Here is a 20,639-nt window from a genome sequence, read left to right as displayed (position 1 = left end):
AATTCTTATTTGAAACTGGGATTTATTTTTGTGAAGTTGTTTCTGGGGTTTTTGTGTCTGTAATGCCTTGAAGAAACCTTGATATCAAACATGTATCCAGAAACATTATGAAAATTAAACTGGCTGGCACAAAGGAAATTAGGAGTGTCTTTTGGCCCATACTAATAGGGGCACTTGAAGCTTACAGTTTTCACTTTATAGTATAGGTAACTTTAATCCTGTCACATGAAGAGAACTGTAAGAATTTTGTATACAAGAAAATTTAGTTGACATTGCTTGTGACCTTGGGCTGCACTGTTCACATGCATTTTGCGTTCCGATTTGTCAGAGTTCATCTCTGCAACATGCAGGTTTATCCTGATTTGAAAAATGCCCTGTGGAGGAAAAAATGTTGAAGTCCTTATTAAATTGAAGAAACTTCAGAGCATGTTAATATTTTTCTTCCATGGTTATATACTGTAGAACCTAAATCAGATTTTAAAAACTGTATTCAAAATGTATTCTTTGTATATGAAAATTTAACAAATAATTTATTGTAAAACATAAATAGCCTCCATAATTTTAAATGAATATTTTCATATATTTCGCCAAAATATTTCACAATCATCCTACCTCAGACATCAGGGTTAATGTCACAAGGAATAACTCCGATCTAAAGTAAGAGGATGTGCCAAAGTATGTGTTATGTAGTATAACTTAGTTTTCCCATTCATACTGTAGATAGTCCTCAGATCCCTGAAATCAATTGTGCCCCAGCTATAGTGATAAAATCATATTGTAGGGACCATGGCATTTCCCACCACTACTAAATGATACCATTGCATTCAACCTACCACACACATTCCAGTGAAATGACAGGTTCCATGGGATGGTTTTCACAATTGTTTATTGTCACAGTTAGAGATGGCAAGAAATAAATTGGTAATACATTGCAAGATTACAATAGCATACAGGCACTAAATCAAGCAAACAAATATCACCGTTTAGAAATGTGCTGCCTTATTTATATGTGGTGTACAATGTTTTGTTTGCTGACTAGCTTGAAACCCTGTCTTGTTCATCATTAGGTTATGATACTCTATTCTCAAACAACCAAAAAGGCAACTTATTTTTTTACATTAATAAAACATTCAAATGTGGATTAGCTATAATTGAAGCCTTGTATTCCATGCAGAAATACTCTTGTCATTAAATTTTTTTTTTTCTATAATAAGATTTCTGACACTTTCACTTTAGTTCCATTTTTGGAATCACCTAAATATGCACCTCAGCGGAAGGAAAGCGGAAGAACACTGTCAATCCCACATCCTCTGCTTCGAGCCAACAGCGACAATAGCCTTAATCTACCTGACTGGATGGTTTTCCCAGGCAGCACAGGACAACCAACCACTACTACCACTGCTGTGTCAATACAGGTCGGTTAGTAATAATTGTCATAGACTTTCGTAAAAGGTATTACAGTGAGACTTTTCTCAGCAATTGCTTTTCATTCATCTTTTTCAGGGATATAAATCTGGAGGGACTATTAGGAGCTCAAGCAGTCCTAGGGGTGCCAGAAACCGCTCCCCATCACGTGGCAGGGGAGGCCCTGAAGAAGGAAGAAGACAGACTAGAGGCAGACAAGGGTGAGTGTCATTCAAGACTTTTATGGTGGCAGTCATTCATTTATTACTCAACTGTAGTCAGTTTTACACTTCCTTGTAATCTCATTAACTTTTCTGCATTTATCATGTGATTGAGTATACACTAAAGAAAAATCGTAGAGGTTCATAAAACCTCCAAGAAATGCAAATTGTCTGCTGCCTTTTGTTCCAGATGATATATTAATTATACATTTTTAATTGAGAGTCTTGTAATTAGATGACATGTTCCTGATCTTTCATTGTAATCTCAGAAATTACTAATAGTGCTGGATGTACTTCTGTATCAATGAGAGAATGTGTCTTGTATCCATAGCTTTTTAATGTATTGGGATTGCTTCATATTCTTTTTACAATATTTTGCTTAATTTTGATTTACCTGTCTATTATAATTTGTCTATTATATTTTTTCTTTGTTTCCTTTATGTTTAACTAATGCAAAACTAACAAATGGCAGTTAACAACAGAATGAAATATTCTGGCCCATCTGTACATTTCTGTTGTCATCATAAAATAACTGTGTGAATAAGATATTCAGAAAAAATATACAGAACAGTTTAATTTTTGAGGGATAATATGCCAGTAGAGTTTATTAAACAGTCTAGAAATCTCTCAGAAGCAAAGTATACCCTGGTAAGTAAAAATGAAATGTTGCATTTACAGAGAAAGGCAACTGATTCAGAAGCAAGTTTCAGTAAAACTTAACATTCAATGCATCCTGAATTCTCTGGAGTAAAGTAACCTGTTATTCTCATAAATACTGCCCCTCCTGTCATATCCATGAGCAGCATTTGGGAGGAAAAATACCGGGAGATAGAGGGAGAGTATGCAAACTCAATTTAGAATGAGAGTAGGTGATTCTAAATTGGCAAGATATGTGGAGGTGTTATCATTTTGTTTATTTTGGCCTGTCTAGTGTTAGTTTGGGTAAGAGGGTCACTACAATAGCAGTATTCTCTTATTAGGTAACAGTGTTTGGACAGTGTCACTTACTTAACAGTTTCACAGCAGAGTGGAAGAGAAAACCTGCTTTTACTGGCTTTAAGATGAAAAAAGAAAATGGCATGACAGATCCATTACCCAAAAGCAGTAAAAGGATTGCGAGTATAACATTCTCGTTAGTGTGTTTGTTACATCATGATGAACAGATGTGCTACAAATATTTCTGCACATCTTCCTGGACTTTGACTTGATCAAATATATAATTTTGTTCCTACTGTTAGGCAAAATGGCATGCCCTGGAAATATAATGTACACTTCTTGAATTCCTTTACCTTGTTTAAGCAGGTCACATCCCTTGGTCCAAAACACTGTAATAATGTTTCTCCAGCATAAAAAGATACTTTGTATAAGTAAAACATGAACATTATGACAACTTTCTCTTTTCTGATGAGTATAAAACTCTTCTTACAGATTTCTGATTTTTAACAATTTTCATTTACTATTCTAAGAATCCCTGTATTTGTGACATATTTCCTGATAAGTACATCCTTTCACTACAATTCTCCACATATTAATATTGTACATATGAAAATAACAAAAAGTAAGGTTTCAGGAATGATTTGTAACTTCTGGATATGACAAGACAGAATGAGAGAGAAAGCTAAAGTGTTGTAAGCATCTGGTTGCTTCACATGTGCCAAGCAACAGGAACAACTAATCTAGGCTAAATGATTTTTTATCTTTGAAAATCAGTAGCTGGGTTTTGTAAATATGTTTAAACAGGGCTTAAGGACAGTTGGTTGGTTTACTTTGTTCTGATATTTTGAACATATGATTATCAGTCTTTCCCATCATGCAATTCTTAATTGCATTAAGGGATTTTGCCAATGCATTGATGGATTGATGTTGTATATTATTAATTTCTGTGTGAAGACCAGCCTGTGGCAGGTACAATTCTGTAATGGACCTATTTAGAATTGTAAGACTGTGAGAAGAATTTGGTGTCTTAAAAGCAAACCTACATGAACACTCTGAGAAACTGCAAATTCCACACTGGAGAAAATCCAGATATCATGTCTGTAATACACTAATAATACCCACATGTGACAGTGTCCTCCATGTTTAAAATCAATCAATGAATTAAAACAGTGTTGAGAAAGTCATCCAGCAAGTAACCTCATTATTTATTACGTAAGAGGCAATATTCAACAAAGTGTAAGGGCAAATTCTTTCCATTAAACTATAGTTGATTTCACACTGTAATGAGCAAAAAAACACTTTCACAAAAGAAAAAGAGTTGGGGACATCCCCCGTATAATGTCCAAAGGACAATAGAAAAATGAATACTCAAAAATGATGAATCAAAATACTTTTTACATCAGATGAAAGTGTATTACTACAAATGGCGTTTTATATAGTGACAAAATCCATCCATCCATTATCCAGCCCGCTATATCATAACTAAAGGGGCACGGGGGGTCTGCTGGACCCAATCCCAGCCAACACAGGGTGCACACACACACAGCCACACACCAAGCACACACTAGGGACAATTTAGGATTGCCAATGCACCTAATCTGCATGTCTTTGGACTGTGGGAGGAAACGGGAGCACCCAGAGGAAACCCACGCAAACACGGGGAGAACATGCAAACTCCACACAGGGAGGACCCAGGAAGCGAACCCATGTCTCCTTACTGCAAGCAGCAACGCTACCCACTGCAGTGACATAATGGTAGACGGAAATGAGTTGGCAGGAGATGAATTCGAAACGGACAGATGGATACAACATCATCAAAAGTGACTGGAAGTCATGTGAAGGAGGAAGTGACGTCATCTTCTGGAGACTGGAAGTATCGTCATGGGATGGACCCAGAAGCAACATCATCAAAGGATGCCAGAAGTGATGTTTCAGTGGCCATCTTGGAATCCGGAAGTGAGGTAAGGGCATTATTTTTCTTCTTTCGGTCTGATGAAAGAGAGAGGCTTAGTACCACAAATCAACCCTTTGTATTGTGGTATTTCACTCACCTTGCTTGTTGACTGCCCTCAAAGCACATGTGTATGACATGAACCCCCCCCTTCAGCCCATACGCAATGGGGTGGGCAGCTTGCACTGAGAGGTCATCAACACAGGAGAGAGCATCCGCGTTGGCCTGCAAAGAGCCCCTACAATAAACAACACTAAACCAACAAGGTTGAAGGTCCAAAAACCACCTAGTGACACGAGGGTTAGACTCCTGATGAACGGCCATCCACTGAAGGGCAGCATGATCCGTCACCAGGGTAAACTCACGTCCCAATAGGTAGTACCTCAACTGGGTTATAGCCCATTTAATCACCAAGGCTATACGCTCCACTGCGGCATACCTGGTCTCCCGGTCTAACAGTTTCCAGCTGATGTACATAACGGGGTGTTCAGCATCATCGATGCATTGGCTCACCACAGCTCCAAGTCCTGTGTCTGATGCATCAGTCTGGAGGATATAAGGAAAAGAAAAATGAGTATATTTCAACACAGGTGCTGATGTCAGGGCCAGTTTCAAGTCACCAAATGTTTGGGGCAGCCACCCATATATTATTTTCCTGGCTGAAACTGCGAATAAATGACAGCACTGATGTGCACAAACTGGAGTCCAAAACAGAACTGAGGGAATAGGGAAAAGGTGGAGGCTTTTAAAGGTCAGGGTAGGAAATGACGTCAAAGGGGCCGGTATCGGAAAGTTCTTCAGCCATAGGCTCGAACCCAGACATGACATCAAGGGGGCCTTAGCCAACAAGGTCTTTCTCTGTAGGTCCAGGTGGAACTTCCCGTGAATGGTCTGAATTTTTCAGAACCATTGCCCTCACTCAAGCCCTTTAGCTGCTTCCTATGCACTCGTGTGTTACAGCAGATTCAGCTTTATCGTCCCAGACCACTTTTAAAGGTGTCCATTTCTTTGTTAGATCAGTTAAGGGCGAAGCAATCTCTGACAAACGAGGTACAAAGCAGAGGTAGTAGCTTGCTAAACCCAGGACATCTTGTACCTGCCTCTTAGTCACCGGATGGGGCCACTTAATGATGGCATTAACTTTGGAGCATTGTAGTTTAAAGGTACCCCGACCCACCAGTTAGCCCAAATATTTGGCTTCTCTTAATCCAAAAAATATTTCTTGGGATTAATACAAAGCCCAGCCTGTACTAATGTTGAGAGGACCATTTTAACCTGCAGTACATGTTCCTTTCATGAACTGGAATAGAAAATCACGTCATCCAAATATGCAGTACTGTATGAACTGTTGGGCCATAAAAGTGTGTCTACCAGACACTGGAAAGTTGCTGGTGCCTTGTGCAACCAAAATTAAAGGACTGTGTATTGCCAATGCCCATTGGGAGTATCAAAAGCGTTTTTTTCTTTGGCGGAGGCCATTTATGGAATTTGCAAGTACCCTTTCGTCATGTCAAGAGTAGTTAGGAATTACACATTACCTAGCCAATCGAGTAAATCATCCACTCGCGGCATTGAGTAAGCGTCAAACTTAGAGACCTGATTGAGACATAGAAAGTTGTTACAGAACCTTCACAACCCATCTGGTTTAGATAGCAAGACAATTGGACTCGACCAAGGGCAGTGGCTTTACTTAATCAACCCTAGCTCCAGCATACGTCTGATTTCCAACTCCACTTCCGTCTTCCTTGCCTCCAGAAGCCGATAGGGACATTCTCTGACAATAATCCCCAGGTCAGTGGTGATGTCATGTTCAATCAGCGCAGTGCTACCTGTTTGCTCACTAACAGCTTCTGGTATAGACAGGATGGCAGTTTCCAATTCCTGTTTTTGTCTCCAAGTCAAATCTGATCCGAAATTAAGGGGTTAATTTTTAATGAAAAGAGAGCGAGGCTGACCAGAGGTGGGGATCAAACTCCCTCTCCTTCCACAGTTTCAGCAAATTTATATGATAGACTCACACACTGTTTAACCAAATAATTTACGAGTCCTCTTCTTTCCTTAATTTTATAAGGGCCTAATTTTGAATGGGAAGATGGAATGAGCACCATAACACAATCATATTCTATTATAATATCACGACTGTGCTGCTTGAGCCTTTTCTAAATTTTCTTTTAAGAGGGGCCTGATTTTAACCAATCTACCATTTAATTGTGCAATAAATTCCAAAATATTTGAGGAGGGAAGGACCTCTTCTTTTCAACCTTCTTTTAACATGTCCAATAGACCTTGGGGTTGTCTTCCATATAATAACTCAAAAGGAGAAAACCCAGTAGAGGTCTGCGGGACCTCCCAGTAGGCAAATAACACGAGGTGGAGTAACTGATCCCAGTTCCTTTCATCCTCGCTAACTGCTTTACGTAACATCTGTTTCAGAGTTTGATTAAACCATTCTATGAATCTGTCAGTTTGCGGATGGTAGGCCGATGTTTTTAGGTGTTTAATTTGGACTACCTTAGCCACCTCCCCGAAAGTCTCTGATGTGAAAGGAGTCCCTTGGTCTGTTAGAACCTCTTTGGGGATCTCAGCACAAGTGAAAATCCCTACTAACCCCTGTAGAATGATTTTCAATGTCACTGAGCACAAGGGTACAGCCTCCGGAATTCAGGTGGCATAGTCTACTAAGACGGGTTCGAACGGTCCTACGAGATTGACAACTCGTTGAAAGGGAATATCAATAAGGGGAAGAGGGACAAGTGGAGTTTGGTCCCTCCTAGGTATCTGACGAAGCTGATATTTAGGACATGAAGCACAGAATCGTTGGACCTCCTCATTTATCCCAGGCCAATAAAATAAAAACTTAATACTCTCAAGACTCTTTTCAGTGCTCAAATGGGCACCAAGGAGGTGGGCATGTGCTAGTTTGAATACTTGCTGCCAATAAGTACGTGGAACTAAGAGCAGTTACCTCACCTCGCCCTCATGTTCTGCCACTCGATACAAGAGTACATTATTAATAACAAAGTAGGGCATTCATGGTAAAAGATTAAGGGACTACTGTCCAACTGAAACTACTGTGTTCCTAGCAGATTTTAAGGAGTCATTGTTCCATTGCTGCCTTTTAAAGAAGGATAGCGTAAATTGAAATTGGGAAGAAAATGATTGTATTGGATCTCTCTCAGCCTCAATGGGGGTGAGTTTCAGACCATATGGGCTCCACAGTTGCTGAGCTGGTTTCTGCAGAGCTCGATGGTCCCTCGACTCCATCACACTGGGTGGCCAAATGGGTCCTAGTGGACATCATACACAGCGTGGAGGCAGTCGGATTAGTTTTATCCTTATCCATTACTAAGCCCAGATTTTTTTCAGGAATAGTTGCGTTTATACCACTTTTATTTTTAGACCAATCATATCCCTGTATGACTGGGAAGGGGGGATCCAGTAGGACCACCATGACTAGACTGTTCATTGAGTTCTCGACCAAAACCACACAGGAGGCAGATTTATAATAATGGACCACCCCATATATACATTTCAGACTGGTCTTTACTTTGAGGCATTCTTGCAGTAAAACATAGCAATGAGCAACAATAGAGATGTTACTCCTGGAATCAAACATTGCCATTACCTTATAACCATTTATAACTACTGACCCTGTAGAGGCCCTGTGGCAGGAGCCCGGCCGGGACGCCCAGGAGGACCAGAGGAGGACTTGTACCGCCTCCAGACCGTGAGGGGGCATCTGTCCTGGTTACGCCGGTGGCCTCGGGTAGAGGGCATGGAAGCCCAGCCCTGTAGGGGCCTGTGGTCACCGCCAGGCGGTGCCCTACTTCCAGACCATCATCTGCCACATCCGGCCGAGGCAGGACCCCGGCCGGGACGCCCAGGAGGACCTGAGGAGGGCTTGTACCTCCTCCAGACCGCGAGGGGGATCCGTCCTGGTTACGCCGGTGGCCTCGGGTAGAGGGCATGGAAGCCCAGCCCTGTAGGGACCCGTGGTCACCGCCAGGCAGCGCCCCACTTCCAGACCATCATCTGCCACATCCGGCCGAGGCAGGAGCCCGGCCAGGATGCCCAGGAGGACCAGAGGAGGGCTTGTACCTCCTCCAGACCGTGAGGGGTGTCCGCCCTGGTTATGTTGGTGGCCTCGGGTAAGGGGCATGGAAGCCCAGCCCTGTAGGGGCCCGTGGCCACCGCCAGGCGGCGCCCCGCTGCCTGAACAGCCCTGGAGCCCAGCACTTGCACCATACCAGGAAGTGCTGGGGGGAAGACGACAGAGGACACCCGGATGGCTTCCGGGTGCGCAGCCGGCACTTCCGCCACACAAGGGCGTGTCTGCGGAGGAGTGCCGGGAAGCAGCTGGAGCCCATCCGGGTTCCCATAAAAGGGGCCGCCTCCCTCCAGTCAGGGGTGAGAGTCGGGAGGAAGAAAGACGAAGCTGGCAAGAGGACAGGAGGCGGCCAGAAAAGGACTGTGTGGCCTGGACTTTTGGAGATCGGTGCAAGAGGCACTGGGGTGAGACTGCACGGTAGATTTGTAAATATATTGTAAATAAACGGTGTGTTGGGTGAAACTATGTTGTCCGTCTGTCTGTGTCCGGGCCAGTGTTCACAAGGGGTAGAGACAAAGGATTTATTACAGCACAATACCTTTCTTTACCAGCCATTTTTTGGGCAGAATTAAGATCTGGCCTTATCCAGTGCCCAACCTTACCCCAGACTTCAGAAGCCGGGGTATGAATTGGCCTCTCTGGTTCAAACTGCCACTCGCTCCATCTCCTTGCCTACTGGGCCGGAGATACGCCATAGTGTTCAAAAACCTCTGCCCTGAGGGTGTTGTAATTGGCAGCCTGCTCCTCAGTTTAATAATAGTAGGCCCTCTGCGCTTCGCCCTTCAAAAAGGGAGCCAGAAGGTACACCCATTCTGACCTCGGCCACATGTTCTGCTTTGCGGTGCATTCACAAATTAGAAAATATGTTTCCACATCATCTCCCTCAGTCAAAAATGTCAACTGAGGAGGAAGAGACCGAGCAGCCTCTGTCCACACCAATGCTGCAGCCCGGGCTTCTGACTCCGCCAAATGGGTCCGAGTTTCCCCCATTTGCACCTTTGGGGTGCATAGTTCTGCCATTATGGTGGTCAACACGGTGTTTAGGTCTTGCTCTTCTGTCATTTTTTGGTCGAGCAATAATCCTGCAGCCTACGCCAATTGCAATGAGCACAAAAACAGAAATGAAAAAGAGTTGGGGACTCTACCCATATAATGGCCGAAGGACAAAAGAAAAACGAGTAGTCAGAAATGATGGATCAAAATACTTATTACAGCAGATCAAAGTATATTACAACAAATGGCATTTTATACAGTGACAAAATGTTGGACAGAAATGAGTTGGCAGGAGATGATGTTGAAACGAGCAGATGGATAATGCCCGGAAGGGATGTGACGGAGGAAGTGATGTCATCTTCTGGAGAACAAAAGTATCGTCATGGAATGGAGCTGGATGCGTAGTCATCAAAGGATGCCTTAAGTGACGTTTCAGTAGCCACCTTGGAATCTGGAAGTGAGGTAAGGACATCATTTTTCTTCTTTTGGTCTGACGAAAGAGAGAGAGAGGCAATAGTACCACAAATCAACCCTTTGTCTCTCGATATTTCACTTACCTCCGGACTTGTTGACTGCCTCCTAAGCACACGTGTACATAAAATATTACACATACTGTAAATTATTATTAGCTACTCAAGATGCTTTAAAAATCAGGGAATTGCCAGTTTGTCTGTTTCAGGCATTTGTGATTGGCTGCAGGGTTAGTCTTTCTATAATCATGGCTGGCTATGAATGGTGAAGTGACGCTGCTGTCTAACTGCTCTGTTGTGTCTGTGTGTTCTCCCTACATTAGTGCAGGTTTTTTTTGGGCCACACCAGGTCAGTCAGGTGTCCAGAGGGTGTACATATTATATTAGCTGGTGACTCCAAATTGGGAAGTGCATGAGAATGTCATGCAATGGAATGAATTGCATTCTTTAGTACCCTTTTCCTTATTAACCCATTAGGAAAAAATCTGTTTAGAAAGTGGAACTTTGCAGATTTCATTGTAATTAACTTTAAGGGGAATTTCTTTACCTTATTTTTCTCTGCTTTTGCTTTATCTTAATTGCTCTGAAAGGGCCATGTGGTATAGGTGTGACTTGCAAAAACACGCAGTGTTAATTATGTTGAGAAAAACTTAGACTTAAAATAGTCATCAACAACCTTTTTCTGTGACGAAAACAGAAAAAAAACTAAAAAAAATGTGTATGTAATGACAAAAACTAAGATGAATGCTTTTAAAATCATAGTTGACGAAAATTTAAATAAAATGAAAACAGACAACGATAAGAGATGTGAAGCTCTTTGCACTTCTCTATTACAGTGACACAGTCCACAAACAAATAACAAGCCTGAATGCAGTAGTTAAATATTAAAAACTTGTATGCATGCTTGTAATTGGCTAACACTAGTTTGGGTGTTATCAGGAAATCATCATGTCACCCAAAATCCTGCTCCATTCCTCTCCACCATATCGGCCAACATGATTGTCTGGCGAAAAAAGCAGTCAGAGATATGGACCAACTTTAATTACAACGCTGACAAAAATAAAACCCAGTGTAAAACATGTTGAATGAAGCTCACAGGAAAGAACACCAAAAACCTAAAGAGGCATCTAGAGACATGCCATCCTGAGGTTTATGCCAAGGTATGTAACATTATCTAGGTGACGACTTACCCGACACCAAAACAGTTGCCTCTGGCTCTCATTCACCCCACTCTTACTAATGTGTCAAGTGCGATTGAGGAACACGATTTTGGTATTCTAGTTTTATTCCTTTACGATTTTCTTAAGAAACAGAATCATGCAGTTTTGAGAGAGCAACCAGATGCGTTCAGCCTCAGATATAAGTTGTCACTGTTTAGCTTGTAGTGTCACACATTTGTTTTAGAAGGGGAAATGAAGAGAGGATGAGAGTCCCAATAAAGGAACTGAAGATTCAGATTTGTTCTTTGATTCTAATTAGCCCATCTACACATGTTTGTTCATGCAGCCATCCATTTTGGTGAATACAATTCAGGGTTGTAGGTGACACCACCTTGCACACATCCACTTACACATATGGGCACAGTGACAGTGATGATAAAATTTGTAGCAATTAAAAGTCGAGGCACATTTCAAACAGAGGCTATTTGACTTGTTTTCCTCATTGATGAAATGAGCTGCTCTATTTGTTAATACTAACATAAAATATATTTAGAATTTCAGTGCCTGAAGCGCATCTTCCATTTAATACGTTATGTACATGTACAGTACAGCAAAACAACATTGGTTCATTGCAAATCTGCAAACACTAAATTTGTGATATTGGTTTGGTTTTTGAGGGCAAATTAATGTTTATGAGCATAACCTCTAAAATATGAAGAACATAGTTAAAGCGCTAACTGTATGTCATATATTAGAATGGTACATTAGTGAATGTAATGAAGTCTCTCAGTTATGATGAATTGACTACAGGTAACTTTTGTAAATCTGGATTTGCACAAAGGCTTAGCAATAATAAAGTCTTTTCACTTGTGTGAGACACTTTGGAAACAGCACAGCAAAGGCTCTTTTACAAGAGTTCTGAAATATTGGGTTAATGTAAAAAATTTAACTCATCTGTTAAATCTTTAGTGAATCTCTTTAACAAGTTAATGATGTGAATATAAATCTTAAAATAAAACATTTTGTAAACCTAACAAAGGGATCCTCTGACAAACCAGATTTTAAAAGTATTACAGTATTTTACAAAAATAACTTTTACAAGTTTGTTTAAATGTAAGTATTCTAAATTATTATCTTTTGGAGTAATACTCTTCATTTTGTGTTCAGTAATCCCTACATGTTGTTTGGCTCATTCGTGTACATGCTACTATAATAGTTTAGAGGTACAGTAGTATTATTCTGTGCATATTCATATGTTAAGATATCCATCTGATTTTGACTGTTTGACTAATTTACTTTTACTAAGTCATCTAAAACAGATTTACTTCTCGACTAAAACGTGTTTACTTTTTGTCAACTAAACTAACAATTAAATAACTAAAATGTGACTAAAACTAAAATGCAATTTAGTCAGAAAACTAAGACTAAAACTAAATCAAAATGTTTTGTGAACCTTAACACTGAAAACACATTAATAGATTAATATACAGTATGGTTTATAATTAAAGTGAATTGATTTGCGGCTATCCAGACATTTATTTAGGATATGCTTCTGAGTTATGAAGTAGGTAAATGGAAATGAGGTAAATTTCAAACGGGACTGTAATAAATATTTACTATTTGATAAAACTGAAGATTGCAACTGCTTTAAAGAAACATTCAACAAAGCCATGTGAAGCTCTTACAATATTTTCCCTAAATGTAAGTTTATTACCTTTGTATAGAGTGAAATGCTTGCAAGGAGAAGGAACTTATTCATTCAGAAGTGAGATCTATACTAATTTCTTTAATTAACTTAAAGGCTGTTTCAGATGCATTATATCTAATTCCTCTTGCCCAAGCCTCATTCCTCCTTAACAAGAATTGATATTAGATCTTCCATAATCAGACACTGTGCATGTCTTGTTATTTTTTTTCTGCTCAGTTCGTTGCATCACCCATGAATGCAATCATGTCATTGCATATAATTTGAATAAAGTACAGTTAAATTTAGTGTTCATCGCATGGTATAGTGCAAAGATAAGACTAAAACATAGATCTATGCTGATGTCTTCCCAGCAGTAGAAAATAATGGATCATTATCTACAGAAATGAGATGATAGACAGTGCATGTGAATTTAAGCAGTGAGGTTAGACCAGCATGATTAGGGCTATAAGAATGATTAGAAATAAAGGAATAAAAAAAGGCACTCTCAGTAGCGATCAGTTGTGTAGGCAATACCTAATGATGGTTTGACACGGGATCCATTCAGTGGGTTCTGATATTATTAAGGAAGGCAATGTATCCCTCACATCTTAGCAAATTTTTGACTGCTCCTCCAATAAAAACACTTGTAACCCTTAACTGTTTTACCATTGCATATTTCACCTTTAACATTTTATTGTACTTCTCTCAACCAGTGAAATATTATTGTCATTGATTATTGTATTATTCACTTTAATATGGAGGGCATCTCTACTTTAGTCCACTTACTATGTAATGTACAAGCTATGTGACAGGAAATGGCATGCATCATAAAGGGATCAGAAGTAAAGTTTCTGATAGAATAAAACCCAATGCTGACTATCGCTGGATAGCAGCAAACACTACTTAAAAAATCTCATATTTCACATGTCACATAATTCACATGTCAAATTTTCCAGTCATGCTCATACTATGCAAACACTTGTGCTTTTTGCTAAAGGTTTTTAAATTATTAACTCAAGAAAATGAGAGTATTACACAAACAGGAGGCCTCTCCACACAGAATCACATTTTTGAATAGAGGATGGGACTCTTCATTAGTGAATTAGGAGGAGAGGCGATTATGTTTATAAAGTTGCCATTTTTATTTTTACTGTGGTAAGTAATAAGTGCCTTGGTTTCATGTTGTACAAAGCATTTATTCACACATCATTGCAATATCTAGTTTCTGAATGCTCACAATATAAGCTTGTCTTAATTGCAGCAAAAATTCTAAACAATAAATAATATACAACAGTCTATTAATATATTTTGTATGACTATAGTCTTGGTTAGCTAGCTATCTAAATAGCATTATCATCATTTCAGCCATTCAGTACAGTATTCTGGGCTTATGTATGAGCAGTAAAGATTGCTTTTGCTGAGAAACTGTGACCTTTAATCAAATAATCATTCTCTTAAATATTTACATATCTGAATTCTATACTTGTCTTTTCCTAGATGAAATGTGTCTTATTTAACTACTTTGAAGATGTCCTAATTAGTTCTCTTTCTACTCTGTGGTTTGCATGTTTTTAGCTTGTATTAAATTTGTCTCACTGGTGCTCAGCAGGCTCTCCATGGATGGCTCCAGCTATTTCTTGAAAGTGTGCTGCTTTGATGGCTTGATGGATAAAATTTTTCCTCATTTTTGCTTTTAACTTTCTCAGACTTACAGAATACATTTAGCTTAATAATGCTGTCCCCATTGGTTTAATAACCTTCACTTGATGAGTCCCGTCTAGATTTTAACAAAATATTTGGTTTAAAAAATCCTCATTTTTATTGGAGATTTTGATTAAATGAATTCTAAGAAAATATTATCTTGCTGTCTGTGAAAAATTTTCTAATCTGTTATATTCTTTATTGAGTTGTTCAAAAAGAGTGAGTGTCATGTGACATTAATTATTCTGTTTGTGGCTAACCAAACCAGTTTGACCATCATTAAAATCAACATACCAATATTATAAATATGCATCTGTCTTTTGGAGTACAAGGAGGAAACCCAAATTGACATATAGTATGTAGCACATGAAGACTCCACAAAGATTGGATACTGAACACATATCAAGAGTTATAAGCTTGCTTTCCCAAAACACTTTCAGGTAGTGAGCTATGTCTGTCATATAATAAAACATTTAAATCTAATTGTGTACATTCAGAAAACTACTTGATTAGTATTGTGTGCAACATGATACCTGTTAGAAATGATTTGAGGCCACTACACAGAGTTACAATATATAGAAGTGGTTAAGTATCTCAGCAACCACTTCTACTGCCTCCACTATTTTACGCTAACATTTGTGCTTCTAGGGTCAGTGCTAGCTGGGGGGCATTGTATTTTCACAGAGGGACGATGCGTGATTATAATAAAAATAAAATCCACAGTATTTTCTTTTTAATTTTGAGTGTATAAACAACAGTCAAGAGCAAACAAAACCTAATCCTACACAGTGTAACACTGGAGGTGAACACTGTTGCAAAGGTCATCTGCATCAAACATGCCTAATGTGGTACCCATAAGCACAAGGGCTCATAGATATTGGAAATCTAACACACAGCACTGAATATAATGTTCAGTGCAACAAAAATAAAAAAATAAATGCAGGCATAAAAGTTCAAGACTGACTCTTCAATATCAGCCTACCACAGCATGCAGCTATAACAAGGCTGATTAAATATCATTTTTAATGCACTGTGTCTTCCACTGTACATAAGGTAAATTTGCATCAAGTTTAATGTTGCTGTGTTAAAGTACACACATTATTATAAGAATTTAATTCGACAAGTCTTTGAATCAAATATCTGCAATCAAAATCAAAATTGCACTGAATTCCTGCCTAGGAAAACTTTTCACAAAACAGTAATTGTTTAGGTCTTTTTGAATGTGTAAAAAAATGGGCTTTGGAACAAATATACATCCATGTCAATAAAAGGATAAGTCTCTGTCATCCCAATAGATGGTACATCACAAACATTTATACTAATCCATTTTATTACTGCATGCATTACAGCATCATAGGACCCTGGGCAAAGTAGTGCACTGGGACCCCTGTTTTGACAGCAAAATAGAAACATACATAGGCATCTAAAACATTGTGGGCTCCTAGCCAGTGCCCATTGAGCCCTTACGTTAAGACCAACCTGTGCATTACAAAATAATTTCTAATAGATTATGCACTGCAAATGTTAATGCTGAGCTCTACGTTGATTACTTAGACTTCAAACCTTCTTAGATGGGTAGCACAGCTAGTATGGTGGGTGCAAACTTGTCTGGATGGGGGTCTGGTCCTCACACACCCACCTGAGGTAGTGACCATAGTAATGTATTAAAAGAATTAAAATTGTACACTAATGTATTTAAAAACTATTATTATTATTAATACATATCTAGAGTAAATTATCATTATTATTAGTAGCAGTTGTAATAAAATAATTATCATTATATAAATGTTTTATTGTTATTATAACCAATATTTTTTTGGTTAATTTATTTCTGATTCTCTAAGTTACTTTACTTAGCCACTACAGGTGTGCTTTTCCTAGTAGACCTACCAAATGACTTATGCTTGTTTGGGAGATTGTCTATGCTTGTTTTGTATGTATTAAAGCAAACAAAAGAGTATTTGTCCAGAAAAGTTCCTTTTACGTTCAGCTGAGCAGAAAGTTTAGATTTATTTTGCAGTGGTAAAGACAACTAGACTATGACACAGGACAATATTTAAATCAGCTGTGGCATCACAAATTAAATGTCCAAATAGATTTCCAGGTATCAGAGCACTCTATGTTGAGCTAACCAGTTATAGATCTCATTTACTTACTCTTCAAAGGAATTGAACCAGTTGTTTGACGGTATTCAGTATGTTCAGATAAACCTTCTTTGTCTGAAAATATGTTGTGCAATTTCATCTGCGTTGGCTTTTTGTTACCTTAGCAATACACTTTTTTTTTATTACACCTTTCTAGCTTGAGTGATAACACACACGTAGTGTGTAGTGTAGTGTAATGATGCACTTTTATATGATTAGACTGTAGTAATAAGAGTGAAACTTTAGAAAATGAAGAAAATTATGGGATCATTTTAAATAAGACAGTTACAAAATGTGTCCCCTCATTGTAGTCCTGCACTCCCATAACACACAAAAGACAAAAAGGTAAAAAAGATGGTTCATTTACTAACACAAAGTAGGAATGGGGGCAAAAGCAAGAACACAAATTGCCCAACAAACAAACAAACAAGACTAAACAATAAACCCTATTGAAATTAACTAAACTGGTTTGGAGCCCTGTCTACAAAATTTGTTTATATACATATTTTTACACCTTAAAAGTACCATCTTACAGTACCTTTTTAGTTCTCTCTGTTTCTCCTGCCTGTGGGCTTTCTTTATCCCACCTATTGACCCTTTGTCCTCAACTCTTTTCTTCACTCCAAGCATATTAGGCCCCTAGCCAATCCCTGGTATTTTCTGGGGTCATGAATGGCCCTACATGCCTCAAGGTTTATGTTGACCACAAAGATCTAGAATTCCTGGAAAGAGTTATTTGACTGGCTTTCTACACACCTTTTAAAAGAAATGATTATATGCCTTCTGTTTGGGATTGTTTGCTGTAACTCATCAGTCTTTCTACAACTCTCTGTGACTTATCAGAAGAAGGTTAAGCACCCTAGCATATTCTTTATTGCTTGTCCTTTTCCATCCTGGTGGCACATTGCACAGTTACAACCAGGTTTCTTTTCTCTCTATCTTACTCTGTGCCGATGCTCCCACTTAATGCTATTTCAGGTTGCTTAGAGTGCTTTCAGGTCATACCACATCTGTAGAATCTCCCATGGTTCCAGTCTCTCTCCTCTCTGTCACATGGCATTCATTTACAAAATAAAACAAAGAAGAAGGTTTGAAGGGCTAAGAAATGAACAGTGAAAGAAATAATACCAAGGAATTTGATACACAAATGATTTGGTAAAAATAAGAATTGACAAGTTCATGAGGATGAAGACAAGCTTGAGATGAAACAATAACAGACATAAACTGAACTAAATAAGACAACTTGGAAGTCACATGTAGACCTTTGGTTTCTATGAAATAGAGGGCAATAAAGCATTAGAGTATCATATTTTTCATCATTATTGAGATGTGCTTAAGGCTAAAGTCATATTAATTGTATTTTGTGAGGAGGCGATGAAAGCACCTTATACTAAACCAGCAGTTGCTTAGTGCCAAGTGAGATGAAAGCTGCACTGAAATTTTTGATAAAGATTTTGGTCTTAAAGATAAGACAGCAGTTGTGAAGCTAGATTTTTCTTTCTCTGGCTTTAGAAGCAAAATACATTTGACATTTGTAGATAATTCTTAAACACTTTTCTGGTGTAAATCAAAATCAGAATACTTCATTAATCTAAAGGAAATTACTTTTGTTACAACTGTATGTTTAGACAAAGGCACAAGTAATACAAAGAGCAAATATAAAAAATACGCATATAAAGGAAAATAGACTACATTTCAAAGTAAACTACAATAAATCCTCATTTACTATACTCTACAGGTATGCAATGAATTAAATATAATAGACACTATACATCTGAGTCTCTTACCAAATCCCTAGTTTACTAAACAGAATAACACACTGAGCATAAAGTATTTCACATAATGAAACTTCACATATAGTTAAATATTGCACATTTTGAGAAACAAAAGAAAAAAAAGCGTATTGTGAAGATGAGTGACCTGAAGAGGAGTTATATAGTCTGATGGCTGTGGGGAGGAAGGGTTTTCTGTAACGTTCAATGGAGCACTTTATTCTAGTCTGTCTATTCTAGTCAGAGTCTAAATGCCCTTCTGTCCAACATCCACAGCATAGTATTGTAAACCCTAAAGGTTCTAAATCTGCATAGGAAATACAGCTTAGTTTGACCTTTTTTATCGATGGCCAGTGAGTTCTTAGACCAGTCTTATTGTTCCAAGTACCTGTAGTCCAGAACAATCTCCAAAACCTACACCCCTAATAGACAGAGGAGTAAATGGAGGTTGTGTTCTCAAATCCACCATCAGTTCTTTAGTTTTACAGGTGTTTACCTGAAACTGATTCAGCTCACACCAGTCAACAAAGTATCCAATACCCTCCTATATTCCATCTTGTCACCATTCTTGATATTTCCCACTACTGCAGAGTCATCAGAGAATTTCTACAGATGGCAGCCCTCTGTGTTGTGGCAAAAACCGTAGTATGCAAGGCCTCCAATGAGTTTACATTGAATTAAGTGCATTTAAAACTTACATTTTATATGTTACATATTGCATTTAATACTGAAGACATAAAATATATTATTGCAATCTTGTTACTAGGGACTTTTATTTTTTCTTAAGTATTTATCTCTAGCTTTCCTTAATACTTTTTAGTACAGATGCTAGTTCATTATTTTTTTTTTTTAAATAAATGATTCTATTTTTCATATTGCTATCATTACATGCAAAGCTACAATTTATAACCGCTTTGATTTGGACTTATCCATGGTACTGATTCAGGAAACATCTTACAGTAATAATTAGCTGTTTACAATCTGTTTAGATCTGGTCTGTTTAGGACCTTTTTTATTATTTATTTATTTCTTTTCTTTTGTAAAACTTGAGGTATGTGTATGGAATGTTATTTGGTTTTAATAAAACAATAAAAAAATTTAAAATTAGCTGTTTACAATGAATTCAGAAAGTATTCAGACCCTTTCACTCTCTGCACACTTTTTGTTTTTGATTTAATTTTAAATGGATAAATTTTCTATTTTTCCCATCAACCCACACTCAATAATCTATAGTGACTTGCAGTAATAATCTAATTGTTTGCAAATAATAATGGTTTGCAGATTTATTAAAAATCAAACACTGAAGTCTCTCATTCATATAAGTATACAGATCCTCAATTCAGTACTTTGTACAAGATCCTGTGCCAGAAATTACAGCTTCAGGTCTTCTTGGGTAAGCTTCTGCAAGCTTTTCACATTTGTGCAGTTTATCCCATTCTTCCTGGCAGATCCTCCCTAGTTTAGCTAGATTGGATGGGAAGTGTCTGTAAACCGCCACCTTCTGGTCTCTCCATAGATGTTCTAAGTGGTTTGGTTTGTGTCTAGGCTTTGGCTGGACCACTCAAGGACAGTTGTGTCCTGAAATCACTCCAGCATTTCTTGACTGTATGCTTTGGGTCATTGTGCTAAAAGGTGATCTGTCACCCCCGTCTGAGGTTGCATGCATTCTGGAGCAGATCTTCTTCAATGACTTCTCTATATTTGGCTGTATTCATCTTTCTCTCAATTCTGACCAGTCTCTCTGTCCCAGCTGCTAAGAAACACCCCTTATGCATGATGCACCCTTTGTTATTCTTCACCAAAGCTATGGTATTAGGCAGGTGATGAGCAGTGCCTGGTTTTCACAAGACATGGTACTAGGAGTTCTTCCAAAAGAGTTCTATTTTTGTCTCTTCAGACCACAGAATCTATTTCCTTATGTTCCCAGTGTCATGCAGACTGTCACATGCCTTTTACTTGATAGTAACCACTGTCTAGCGGCTCTACCATACATTCCTGAATATTGCTGAATAATGCTGCTGAGATGGTGTCCTTCTGACATGTTATTCCATCTCAACAGAGGTCTTCTTGGTTACCTCTCTCACCAAGGCCA

The 20,639-nt window shown here is 38.5% G+C and overlaps 1 protein-coding gene across 5 annotated transcripts in view; it reads left to right on the top strand.

The window, feature by feature from the left end:
• Window positions 1-20,639, top strand: part of shank1 (SH3 and multiple ankyrin repeat domains 1) — a 670,907-nt gene that overhangs the window by 309,572 nt on the left and 340,696 nt on the right. For all 5 annotated transcript variants that reach the window (XM_039776090.1, XM_039776091.1, XM_039776088.1 and 2 more), the window contains exons 11-12: window positions 1,237-1,415; window positions 1,504-1,625. In XM_039776090.1, the coding sequence (XP_039632024.1) occupies window positions 1,237-1,415; window positions 1,504-1,625 (301 nt within the window). The remainder of the gene's footprint in view (window positions 1-1,236; window positions 1,416-1,503; window positions 1,626-20,639) is intronic.

This window comes from Polypterus senegalus, chromosome 13 (assembly GCF_016835505.1).
Source record: "Polypterus senegalus isolate Bchr_013 chromosome 13, ASM1683550v1, whole genome shotgun sequence".
Classification (NCBI taxonomy): Eukaryota; Metazoa; Chordata; class Cladistia; order Polypteriformes; family Polypteridae; genus Polypterus; species Polypterus senegalus.
Note: the sequence above shows the minus strand (reverse complement) of the source record. Positions and strands in the feature narration are given on the sequence as shown.